The 13,843-nt window shown below is 39.1% G+C and overlaps 1 protein-coding gene across 1 annotated transcript in view; it reads left to right on the top strand.

The window, feature by feature from the left end:
• The window catches only part of LOC114657550 (adhesion G protein-coupled receptor G3-like), a 35,021-nt gene extending 21,403 nt beyond the window's left edge, over nucleotides 1-13,618 (top strand). The window contains exons 9-12 of the mRNA XM_051932210.1: nucleotides 864-1,132; nucleotides 2,307-2,415; nucleotides 6,962-7,251; nucleotides 13,311-13,618. Coding sequence (XP_051788170.1) covers nucleotides 864-1,132; nucleotides 2,307-2,415; nucleotides 6,962-7,251; nucleotides 13,311-13,402 — 760 coding nt within the window. The 3' untranslated portion in view covers nucleotides 13,403-13,618. The remainder of the gene's footprint in view (nucleotides 1-863; nucleotides 1,133-2,306; nucleotides 2,416-6,961; nucleotides 7,252-13,310) is intronic.
• Nucleotides 13,619-13,843: the final 225 nt, after the last annotated feature.

Below are 13,843 nucleotides of genomic sequence, written 5' to 3'. Positions count from 1 at the left end.
GTCCATATTCCCCGGATTTCCCTGACCCCATCAGATTCAAATTTGCCTTTTACTTTTATACACAGACAATTTCCTGTTAGATTGGCCTTTGCAATGACAATTAATAAGGCGCAGGGATAAACTTTCCAAAAGATATGCCTGTATCTGCCAAAACCAGTTTTCAGTCACGGACAATTGCATGTTGTTCTCTCCAGAGTTCCATCTTTTCATTCACTTACAGCACACAGGCGCGCGCGCAAGAGAGACACACACACACACACAGGCGCGCGAGAGAGAGAATCCCTGAACCCATCAGATTCTAATTTGCCTTTTACTTTTACACGCAGACAATTTCCTGTTAGATTGGCCTTTGCAATGACAATTAATAAGGCACCGGGACACACTTTCAAAACGATATGCCTGTATCTGCCAAAACCAGTTTTCAGTCACGGACAATTGTATGTTGCTCTCTCCAGAGTTCCATCTTTTCATTCACTCACAGTCGTATCCTCAAACCCACCCCATTTGGACAACTGTGTCTTTCAGGAAGTGTTCACCCATCAATACATAATTATGTGGTGTTGGCTAGTACTATTTATTTATCCATTTGTTTTTAGCTATGAGGGCTTGCTAATTCTTTTTTTTCTTGTTGTTGATCCAGTTTTATATGAAATATTGTAATGGTTCTTCAGTATTACTTTGAACTTTTTTATGCCTTCCTGTTTTGTCATTGGGAAGCATTTTGTACATTTCGCTTGAGAAGTGGCCTTTAAATACAATAAATCAAATGAAAAATGAAATGAATAAATGTAATAATGTATTATTTTCATTCTTATTGCTCAATATTTGAACCTATTCAAGTGCAAGTTTCCTTTTTATTTCAGAAAATCATTTGTTGAACATTCTACACAGATTCACATAAATCTTGCCATAGCCTTACTTCTGTTAAACATAAACTTCCTACTGAATGTGATTCTGGCGTCACTGAACAGTGTAATCTTGTGCGTGTTTGCCGCTTCAGCACTGCATTACTTCCTTCTCTGCACATTCACTTGGATGGCGATTGAGGCATTGCATCTGTATAGACTGCTGTGTAAAGTGTACAACACCTACATGAAACGCTACATTCAATGGCTGTGCCTACTGGGCTGGGGTAGGTAAAGAATTAGACTGCAAGGGTCATTTATAAACTCAACCAACATTGCAAAAGTGTATTTTGTCTAATAACTTGAAATGTACTTTTATACAGGTTGTAAAAACAAGAAAAGAGACAGAGAAAAGGTTTAGGGTTCCACCCCTTATATTGTAGGACAAGGTAAAGCAATTGAATGAATAATCAAAAAAGACTGAGTCCCAATAGAACCAAATGGGGAGGAGAGGTGCGGGCTTTTATAGGTAGTGTGCAGGAAGATGCGGGTCCGTGAGGTCAGTAGAAGGGTGTGATCTGGACAGGAACACGGAAGTCGGTGCTGGTTTAGCTGGGTTTCACTTCTGATGACCTGAAGAAGAGGGAGAAAAGAAGTTAGTGTACTTCGCCAACTCCTGAGCTGACATCTTATCCTCATTTAAGCCCTCTGACTGCTTCCTATGAGCACGTGTGTGACAGGATCTAAAAGTAAAAAGATAAAAGTAATATCTTTGTGTAAGTGTGGTCTGCTCTTCTCAAATATTTCAAATATTACTCATCTATTCCTTGATCTCTGTGTTTTGCTGCTCCCAAAATTAAATATATGGGTGGCACTATGAAGCAGTGGACAATGCTGCTGTCCCACAGGTCCAGGATTTTGGCTCGGTCAAAGCATGAGTGGAGTTTGAAGGGTCTATGTGAGCTTTCCTCTTGCTATCCCAGTTTTTCTTACACGTCATGAAAGCATGGAGACTCTGAAATGGCATGCCGGTATGAGTAACTCTGGTTGTGCATTTGTAAGCCTGCCTCAGGATGGACAGGCACGCTGCCCCGGGTTGGTGACAACATTCTGCATCATGCTGTCTGGCGTCACCCCACTGACTCTATAATTCAGGTTCATTAAATGGTTGCATTGGTATTTGGTAGTTTTTCTGTATTTCACCAAACGATTAGAATGATTTATATGAAAGCAGACTTATCAAAATCTTTGTTAAAACAATTGTAGGCCACATTCAATAATTTCTTGATCTATTAAACAAGTTAAGTTAAAAATTTTCTGCATTTTACATTAAAGTGGGTTAAAGGCAAATCCATCTATTATAGATATTTCCCTTTGGTATAAAGCAAACCTTTTATACATTTTAATTTTTTAAATTTTACTTCATCAGCCTAATTACTAATTCTGTTTGTTTTACTACAGGATTTCCCGGTCTGGTGGTGATTTCAATTTTATTTGCTTCAATAAATCAAAATATTTATGGGCAAAGTGACATCCCATCCAAGGACACAAACTATGTAAATTATAGCATGTAAGTATTTTACAAAATAACTAGCATTCTTCAGTCCAGCTCCTAGCATTGGCACCAATGAGGAATATCTTTTTTGTAAGCAAGTACTCTCTCAGGAAACTACTGCCACATAATCCCTTATCAGATTAAACACTGCCACTAATCTCTGAAACATCTGTTTTTTTTATTGATTACCATACTGTTTATTCATTAAAGCTCATGTCATGCACGCAAACCCCTGACCACAATATCCGAGTTAAAATCAAACAGCATTAACTGGCACAGGCCTAGCAGAATTTAAAAAATGCTGTCTCTTAGCTGGAGATGCCTGCCTGCCTGGTCTGACTCTACCTAACAACTTTCCATGGGGTGCATACACTGCTAAAGTAAACTTTCATGCCGGTGCGTGCATTGACAGGGGTGTCACAGCTTCAAACTCACAGGATGTCCGATCAGTCAGATCTTCAATTTTTATTAAATTTAACTGATGTGATTGGAGATTAAGCTAGCAATGAACTGAGTGCAATGTGCACAGTGCAAGGTCTGCTTAAGGTAATTGAAAGAAAAATTTGCATTATCTAAAATACAGGACAAATAAAGTTATCTTTAAGAATTAGTCAGGAAACCAATATTATGGCAGATAAACTGGACTGTTCTGAGAGACATGGGACATCTGGTCAACCTATGTATAGTAGAATCACTGGACCTAATATGGACTTCTGGTTGCCGTACATCTCTAGTCACAGATCTTAAACTAATAACAGAAACAATGATACAGGTGGGCAGCACAGTGGTGCAGTGGGTAGCGCTGCTGCCTCGCAGTTAGGAGACCTAGGAACCTGGGTTCGCTTCCCGGGTCCTCCCTGCGTGGAGTTTGCATGTTCTCCCCGTGTCTGTGTGGGTTTCCTCCCACAGTCCAAAGACATGCAGGTTAGGTGGATTGGCAATTCTAAATTGGCCCTAGTGTGTGCTTAGTGTGTTTGTGTGTGTCCTGCGATGGGTTGGCACCCTGCCCGGGATTGGTTCCTGCCCTATGTTGGCTGGGATTGGCTCCAGCAGACCCCTGTGTTTGGATTCAGCGGTTTGGAAAATGGATGGATGGATGATACAGGCGAATTCCTAAGTCAGGACAATTTATGTCTGATGAAGAAGGAAATGTGAAGTTTTTCTGTAACTATGTAAGTCTGTCAGATAGAGAATAGGAAATGAACAAGTTCCATTTATTAGCAGTGATAAGGGCAGCACAGAATTTGCATTGGTGTCTGAACCTCCCTGACATTGGAACAGTACGTGAAATGGCCAGCGAATCAGCAGTTAAAATTGTTTCTGAAAATGGGTTTGTCCAGTTCAAGGCTGCCTGGAGGTATAACATCCAGACAGCTTCGGGAATAATGCAGGGAAGAGAAATTGCAGGGCACATTTATGCCCACACTCATAACATGCCAGTATAGAGATACCAACCTTTCACTCATCTTCAGAATGTAAAACAAGATTTCTGTTTATGGCAGGCAGAAGACATGAACACAAACTTTTTAGATGATACTTGATGTAGGGTTGTCAGTAAGGGTACAGTTCACTTGGGGGTCTCTTTCCACTGAGAGAATAGATAGATAGATAGATAGATAGATAGATAGATAGATAGATAGATAGATAGATAGATAGATAGATAGATAGATAGATAGATAGATAGATAGATAGATAGATAGATAGATAGATAGATAGATAGATAGATAGATACTTTATTAATCCCAAGGGGAAATTCACATTCTTCAGCAGCAGCATACTGATACAATAAATAATATTAAATTAAAGAATGATAATAATGCAGGTGAAAAACAGACAATAACTATGTATAATGTTAAATGTTAACGTTTACCCCCCCCCCGGATGGAATTAAAGAGTCGCATAGTTTGGGGGAGGAACGATCTCCTCAATCTGTCAGTGGAGCAGGACAGTGACAGCAGTCTGTCGCTGAAGCTGCTCTTCTGTCTGGAGATGATACTATTAAGTGGATGCAGTGGATTCTCCATAATTGATAGGAGCCTGCTGAGCGCCCTTCGCTCTGCCACAGATGTTAAACTGTCCAGCTCCATGCCAACAATAAAGCTTGCCTTCCTCACCAGTTTGTCCATATTGAAAAACAACAGAAAGGTTCACTAGGATGGCAGTGTCATATTGTCACTACTAGTCAATTGTATCTCTAAAATTACCAGTTGGAATAACCACAAGCTTCCAACGGAATGTTGATGTGGATGTGTACACACAATAAGAGACGGAAAAACTAATTTTAAATCTAGAATGCTATAGCATTTCTTTCAAGCCTTGAAAAGCTCACACTTGCCTTGTGAATGTCTTCTTTTCTGTCTTAAATATACTGCTTTTACAGATTAAAGTAGTCTATCTTGTCCATTATTGCATGTTGGGAAAAGTATGTGCACAAGTTGATCGTACAGGCGTTACATTCCAGTTTCTTCTGTGCAGTATAAATTGACTTTGTCAAGCTATAAATTATCTGTTTTCATGTTCTTTTACATGAATCAGTCTGCCAGACCCAATCAGAATTCCTTCCAAAAGAGATCTAATTTTAATTTCCTATACTACTGGAAAAGCAGTATTTACTGTACTGTTTAAATCAACTGCAGCCAAACTTTTTTCAAATTAAGTTTCTAACACTAGTGGATTCTTGAATCTATCAAAATGATTACATATTTATATACAGTAACTTGGCCATAATAGCATTCTGTGCTGTCATTCACTGCTAAGATATTTCACTTGTTGCTAATAAATGTATTTTCTTTTCAGAATGGTCAGGTGTGGGAGAGCATTTTGGCTACAGATAGAAACAATGTCTGCGGAAAACCTTTCTAATGTTTGTACTTCAAAGAGGTTTCCAATAATGTGTCTTCTGATCTCACAGACAGAAGGCCAAATGTGCAGTAATTTTAAGGTCACCCAAGTAAGAGTGGTGCTGCAGTACTGGGAGTCCATCGACATGAGGGTCTGCCTGTCTGCTGTACAGCAGAGGACCAGGAATAGGTGGGGGATGAGGCATGACTGTATCAAAGCATACTTGGTGGGAAAAATTGTGTTGGGTCTAGTAGGCCTTGGGAGATTTAAAACAATTCATTGCGATAAGAGCCAAAGCAGAGAGCATTGCTATTTTCCCCAAAAGGAGGCAAAAGCTTTGGTGGCGGAGATGTGCTCCAGTAGTGTGGAGGTGATGAAACAGCAGGGTGGGTGGATGAGATGGGAGGAAGTTCTGGACCATAAAATCTCTTGGTCTGAGCTATGGCAGACTCAGGCCAATGGCATCAAGGTCCAGATTAGATCTGTCTGTCCTCCCCAGCCCATCTAACCTCTTATGTTGGGGCACATCTGAGACTCCAGCATGTTCCGTGTGTGGTAAGAGCACATCCTTGGGTGTTGCTCTGCAACACAGAGAGAAGGCAGCTAATGCCGTAATGATCAAGTGTTCAAGGCAATAGCTGAGGCAATTTCTGCCAGTACAGACACCACCATCACACAAGTCCAACCATACATAAGCTTTATCAGGGCAGAACAGAGGGTTCATCCACATGCAATGGCAGCTGCAAAGCTCCTCACAGAGGTAGAAGACTGGCATTTAGGAGCTGACCTTGGCAGGCAGACTTATATTTCCTGCATGTATCACTGTGGACCACATTGTGCTGCTGTTGCAAACAACAAGGCAATTAATCATTTAAGAGCTGGCAGTGCTCTAGGAAGAGAGAATAGTGGTGCCATTGAAAGACTGGGAGCCAAATATTAAGTCATAAGTTGGGATGATTGAGGTGTGCTGCAAGGAATTTGCTGGTCAGATCCTCGGTATGACATTGAATCTAGTGGCTATCACACAAGAGGAAGGTTATCTAAAATCTGCCCAATAGCAGAGAGGACCTCAAGGTGGCTATGGATCAAGATGGGAGATTTGTGGACAAATGCTACTTAAACCATATGGTTCATCTGGGAGAGGGTGAATGATGTCGAAAGACCTGAAAATACCAGCAGATATATTTTCAATCACACTGTTCAATAGCCAGCGACATACGCAGGGGCGATTGAGAGAGCTGCTGTGTAGAGAAAGCTGTGTCACTGGTTAATTGACCATATCAGCCACTGCATGAGGGAGATGTCCTTTAGTGCAGTGGTAGAAATGGTGTCCTGTAATCTCAAAATTGTCAATTTGTGTCCCACCTCTGCTGCCTCAGGGTGGACAGCTCAAGCAGGAGAGTAGGAGCATCAACCCTGAGCAATTTGTCATCTGTGACGCCAGTTTGATTGACTTTTCCATGATCACACATTGGGTCAGCATGGGATTTATAAACTTTCACCTTGAAGAGTTCAGTTCTCCTCTGTAGACAATATTCCATTTTTTTTCACTGTTTTGTTTTCTGCAGCTAAAGCATAATGCTTGCGTAAAGCCTTGTGGTTGTATGTAAAATGTGTTCTTACGGCATTTGTACGCCAATTCAAATAAGCTCTACTTAGTTTTCCATCCCTTGTGCTCATGGAATATATGTACAGTGCCTCTATCATTTCTGTCTTGCAGGTGTTATATAACAGAGAAGTATAAAACAGTGCACTATGTCACAAATCTGGGATACTTTGCTCTCACTTTCACCTTCACCTCCATTATGTTGGGCATCACAGTGTACAAGATTTACAGCCTGAATGCCAACCAAAGACATCAAGAAAGCAGGAAAGTATGGAAGGACATGTGCACAGTGCTGGGCCTCACAAGTCTTTTAGGAACGACTTGGGGGATTATCTTTTTTACTTTTTCTCAGCCAATAGCCTTACCTGCTCTGTATCTCTTCTGCATCTTAAATTCTATGCATGGTAAGTAAAGAAACACTAAACACATGTTTAGTCAGCTCTCTACTGTACAACTCCAAGTGTCTAAGCTTTATAAGAAAGTCTGAACAAATCTACATAGGCCTTTACCTACTATACTTTATAAGCTTCAACTGGTCCAGAATTCAGCTGCTCGCATCATTACTAGAACCCCCTCTATTCACCATATCACTGCATTCAATTCAAAATTCTGTTAATTTTTCAGGCTATCCACAACCTTGCCCCTGACCTTGTCTTGTCTGACCTCCTCCATGTTGCCATTCCCTCCCGTACCCTTAGATCCTCTGCCTCCATCCACTTGACTGTCCCCTTCGTCCGTCTTACCACTACCACAGCTTTGGAATTCACTACCACCTGAGCTTAGAAATATTGAATCATTTTCACTTTTCGAATCTATACTTAAAACTCATTTGTCTAAGGCTGCTTTTTCTCTTTGATTACAATTACTCTGTCTGATTTTAATTTTTGTATTTTAGTTTTGTTTATAATCTGTGTTTTATCTATTGGCCGGTGTCCTTGAGTGTTTAGAAAGGGGCCTACAAATAAATAAAATGTATTATTATTATTATTATACTTAGGTCTGAGTGTGCCGGCAATTTCACTATATTTAACATATCACTTTGATACTTTTTGTTATGTAGTGAAAGCCTGGTTTAGTTTTCTGTCCATTTCCTTGAACAGCTAAAATGCTCAGAGCTGAAAATAGCGAGTCTTGTATCTAGAATCAGTCAGGCTTGTCAATTAAAGGACCTTTTGCCTGACATGGAAACCCCTTGGTGCTGCTGACCTTGGCAGGCTATGAGTGCTAACCAGTAGGAGCCATGGACAGTACAAAATACTGGATACTTGTCACAACAATAAGCCAAGAGCGGCGTTTGGGAGTGCCAAGTGGGGCGACCACGCGCCTAAGGGGGCCCCGCTTTTGAGGTCCGCGTGTCCTGTTTGAGTGGATTTGTCAAGTTATATCCTCCAGTTATATTTTGATAAAGTCTGCATGTTATCTTGCAAAAATTTACCTGAGTACTCTAATGAAAAAATCCGGTGTATGTTAACATTATTTTTATTAAATTCACGCGCAAGTTTATACTGTCCACACATACCGGTAACAGTGTTTGACGTAACTGGCCCGCATTGGATTTAATGCAATAAACCCTGCTTGGATTTAATGCAAATAGTCATTCATTACATGCAATATGGTAAACTATACTGTTAGAAGATGACCATAGTTTGTTTAATATCACATAGACCTTTTAGGTTCTCCATCAGTGCAAGCAGAAATCTATCATAATACTTAAAGGGGATTCTGTATTTCTACAAATAGAGCAACTGACATCTAATTTAATAGACATTTTTCGAATTTTCAAAGGAAAAACATTATGTTGAAGTTATTACTTCAGAGAATATAGCTAGCATTACAAAGGGTGATTAAAAATTGTCTTCAAAGTGTATATTTATGACTAAGGGAACCTAACTGATCCATGTTACAATACAAAACCTGCAAATTCAAAATTAAAACATATTTTCTGAGAAACATTGACACACATTTCAAGTGGTGAAACAGAAGAAACACTTCACTGTAATCAAAACAGTTTTTCTCAAGAAATCCCCTACATGGTAGAGCAGCCTCCCACATAAACCATCCAGACACTGTGCCCTATGGTGGTGCTCCACAACTGAGCCCGCCAACAGCACATGCACAACATTATAGCATCTCTCCTTGATGATCTGGTAGTCTGGGAAAAGCATAAGGTTCCAATGTTTGAGTGGGTAACAACTATCACCTGGCACATGTAATGACATTATTGCTGTTACAATGAACAGTATAGGCCATGTAAAACACTACAGGTTCAGCCCGTTACTTTACCAACAAGCCAGCCATCACATACAGCACCATCAACAAGTCATAAGCCAATCCTACTTTGCCTCAAAAAAAGTGAATCATGGGTTGACCCTAGCCACCAAGCAAAGACATTTGTCAGTTTCATCTTGGCATCATAGATGGTTTTGCGTTAATGCAGTATAACTGCTTACAGTTAACAAATGCAGCTTCTTTCTCACTAGGTGCCCTTATTGCAATGTAAGTGCGGTTATTTCCCCGACTACATCATTAAAATTACCTTTGTATACAGGCCTGTGCACCCATGCCTTAAGGAAACTGAATATAGTGCCTTGTCAGTCAGTAGGTTCCTGTTGCCAGAAAGCCAACTGGTGTTAAAACATGGCTATGAACAGGTTTAGCCAAGGCTGTTTTTTGGCAAGTGCCTAGGTCACCCTCTAGTGGTTGGTGTGCATTACTGCAGCCCCATGTAGAGATTCCAATCTTTATTTTGTTTAGAATAATGTTTATGTTGTGCACCTCAGCAGCACCTGCACTATGAACAGCACAATCTGTTGCCCAAAAACAACCCTGGGCGATGCAGTAATTCTTTTAAACAATAAAGACCTATGAACACTTTTACTCAAAGCGAATGTCCGATTACTTTGTTTTATATTTTTTTTCTCATACTAGCAATATTTGGGCTTAATGTCTGATGACCTACACAGTCCAACAATAACACGAACCACAACAAAAATGATGATAATGATGTCAATAATTAGCATAGAAAAGACAGGCATGTCAAAATAATATTAAACAATCAAAATACCAACAGGACTGTACTTCTTGAGTGAAATGCTAAAAGCTGATTTAACCCAAATTTTGAATATCTCCCACGTAGACATACATTAGAACTTGTGTTAAAACTTAGCAGATATTGTCCTCTGTTTCTCACCATCATTTGTGAGATTCGCTCAGGGTATACTAAAGCAGTTGTGCATTTTTTTTGGATAGGTAGATTGCATTATTTGTGTACACGAGCATGTGGTAAATAGGAATTGTGGGTAAAGTTTCCCAATTAAAGATAATGATTTTCATTCTCAGTTTTAGCGAATGTTGTCATTATGCTAAGCTTTCAATTTATTTTATTGATCTGAACAACATGCATACAGTATGTTACGGTAATGTATTAGTTAAAAAAAAAAATGATATGTAGAATGTCACCATCATCAAAAAGCACACATTTAGCTGGTGGTTTAAATAGTGAAATATAAAAAATAAAGTGCTGTTTTGGCAATAGGTTTAGTGTTTCTTAATTGTCTTTAGAGAAACATTAATAGCAATAAATAAAAACCACTAATATAACTTGATTTCAATTTATTTTCTGAAATGGCACCGCTCAAGAGTATATTTTTCTGAGACAGTCTTGTAAACAGATGTTTCCATAACTCTACATTCTCAAATTGTGAATTTGAGGTCCTAAATATTTTGCTGTCCCCGGTCCTGTCTCCAGGTCTCAATGTGCAGGTCTGGCAGTGATGATTCCTCTCAAAGCAAATGGGGTGGTGGGGCACCATTTACAACTTCATCTAGGGCCGCAAAAATCCTAGAACTGGCCCTGCGTGTAGCTTGATTTCAGGCAGTCTGATTTTCTATAGCCAGGAGCTCAGCACACAAGTCCAAGAGAATGGCTCTTATAAGCCTAAGCTGGCTCATAAGCCAGTCATCATCAATGGACAAAAAAATCCTGCCAATCCTTAAAATCCTTTTTCATATGACCAATTGCATACTCTTCAAGTAGCAACAAACAAGCCATGTTGTGCCGGACTCTTAGGGTATGAATAGGCAGTAGAGCAAGACATATAGAGCTCTCTGTACGCAGAGAGTGAATCAAACCCGTGGTTTTACTTAATGTAGTTATTGACAGCTTTTCTAAACCTGAGAAGTGACAAGAGGTTGCCGATATAAACTGATGAAAATCCATAACAGTTCCTTGTCACAAATACACAGCAATGGTCCTGTTAAAACGGAACTAAAATAGAGTCTATACATCATATTCATCCTTTTTGGGGTTTAATATGTTGGTCATGTCAACACACATTATAATGGTGGCTTGGTAATGTGAATTATTATAAGCAGCTGAATTGGCAGCATTTCCTCACTTGATCAAGGGTGTCATCATTGCCCCAGTTTCCTTGAAATGTTGCATGCCGATAGATCAGAGCTGTACTAAATATCTCGGCTCTCTCTCTGTCTTTTGCAAACCTTAAGTCCGCAATCTTGGTGTTGTCTTTGACAGTAACCTCTTTTTTGAGAAACAGATTAATTCTGTAGTCAAGAGTTGCTTTTTCCAGCTTCGTCTTTTAGGTAAGATCAAGCCCTTTTTTATCTTCTAGGAATCTTGAGAAAGCTACTCATGCTTTTATCTTTTCTCACTTTGATTACTGCAACTCGCTGTATTCTGGGATTAGCAAATCCCTGATATGCAGGTTACAGTTGGTCCAGAATGCTGTCGCTCACTTTCTGGTTGGGGCAAGAAAGTCTGATTCTGTTTCTCCAATATTAGCTTCTTTACACTGGCTGCCTGTCAGTTTTCGAATTGATTTTAAAATCTTGTTGCTAGGTTTTTAAATCTTTACATGGGCTTGCTCCTGCCAATTTATCTGAATTGTGTGCTTTACACCAGCCATCTAGAGTGCTTAGATCTTCTGGTCAGTTGTCTCTTGTTGTCCCTCGTACCAAGTGTAAAACTAAGGGGGACAGGGCTTTTGCAGCTGCTGCTCCTCGCCTGTGGAACTCTTTACCTCCTCACATAAAGGAGTCGCCTACAATTGAACTGTTTAAAACAAGATTAAAGACTCATTTCTATTTACTTACATTCTGTGACCTTCAGTAATACTGATGGTTTCCTCATTGTGATTATATAACATTACTTCTATTTATTATTTATTTTATTTTTATTTATGTTCATACATTTTTATTTCTATTTTTGTTATTCATGTTGTTTGTTTTTCTTTTATTCTATTATTGTAAAACACTTTGGCCACAGCATTCCTATGTTGTTTTAAATGTGCTATATAAATAAATTGACATTGATATTTTACCAGTATCTAGCACTCTAATAAGCCTGAATCATTTGAAAATGGAATTCATCAAACAAGGGTTTTTTTTCCCAGTTTTTTAGTACCATGGTGCTGTGTTTCTTAGTCCACTGCAGCCACGTCTGTTTGTTTTTCTCTAACAAAAGAGGAACTAGGATGGGCTGTCAACTGCCATTCTACCTTTGTATGACAAAGCGCTGAAGGTTGTGCTTTGTTCGGCCACTGTTTTCAACTGCTTGTTAGAGGACCATTCTTGATGGTCTTGTCAAACAGCAAAAACCTCAGTACAGTAATGTTATTCACATCCAGGTACACTTTATCCTACAATACTACTTTCAAAGCCACTATTCTGTCTTGCCAGTTGCCCCCTGAATTGCACACTCACACATGATTCATTGCTTTGTTTGTGTACATGATGTGGTCATTGATCAGATAGCCAGTTATGTCAGAGAAGAAGGTGCACCTTAAAAATAGCTCACTCAATGTAATGCCTTTCATAATGGGCATCATCAAGAGCCTTATGAACACAGCTAAAATATGACACAAAGGCAGACAAGATAACAAGATAGATTTCAAGAAAATGAAAAATGCAAATACAATGTCAAAGATAAAGCACTGGGAAGAGCATGCAAATCAGATAGCATCACCTTGTAATATAAAGCAAAAAACTCAAAGAATATAAAGCTGATTTTCAGAAGCAGGTAATTGACCTGAACAGAGTTAGCATCTGTGAAATAAGTGTAAAATAAAAAAGCATATAAAAATGCAAAAGATGACTTTTGTTACTTGATTTGAATAAGCTGATGACCACTGCCTGATATATGGGAATACACCAGAAGTGAGGTTTTTTATTTTCATACAGTATCTAATTCTGGAAATACAAATGCTCTGCATGCCAACAGTAGCACAATAGACAAAGAAAGGAAATCTACAATGTCATTTTGTTCATAATACCATACCTTTGCAGTGTGCCACAGAACTATATGCACTCCTAGAACAGGTTCCATGCAGGTTTTCTTTACGAAGCATATTTCTTTGCTCCTGCAGCCAAAATACTGCACATTGCCAAATTAATTGGTCACGGTATTGGTTTTATATCTTCACATTGTATATTTATCTTTTCACAGGCCTTTTCATCTTCCTGTGGTTCTACTGTTCAAAGAAGACAGCAAGCAAAGGCTCAAGTGGAACCAATACCCAAGACAGTAGCCGCTTATGACAAAGTAAAAAAAAAAAAAATCTTGGACAGTTCTCAAATGACAGTGTTCTAAGTGGATTGTTGGTCCTGGCTCACATTATTTAAATATAGATTAACATTTAAGAACCCTAGTTGTAACACACAAATACAAATATTAAGACTATAAAGTTAGACATAGTATTGGTTGAGGTGTATGCAGTTTGAGGAATCATTGGATGTGCCAGATCTACAGAGGCATAAAGAAGGTCCTATGCAGTAATTTGATGAAAGTGTTACATGAACTGAATACATCCATCCATTCTTTTGTATGAACATTTCTATTGCACAGCCATATTATGCAAATGTCTACCTTAGCAATCTCGTACATGATACATGAATCCGCCCTGGAAGGCATGATAGACCATCACAAGGCAGCAGAGATATTTCTGCCATTAGCTACCATTAGAAAACTCCCTAAGATCA

The sequence above is a fragment of the Erpetoichthys calabaricus genome, chromosome 9 (genome assembly GCF_900747795.2).
Source record: "Erpetoichthys calabaricus chromosome 9, fErpCal1.3, whole genome shotgun sequence".
NCBI lineage: Eukaryota > Metazoa > Chordata > Cladistia > Polypteriformes > Polypteridae > Erpetoichthys > Erpetoichthys calabaricus.
Note: the sequence above shows the minus strand (reverse complement) of the source record. Positions and strands in the feature narration are given on the sequence as shown.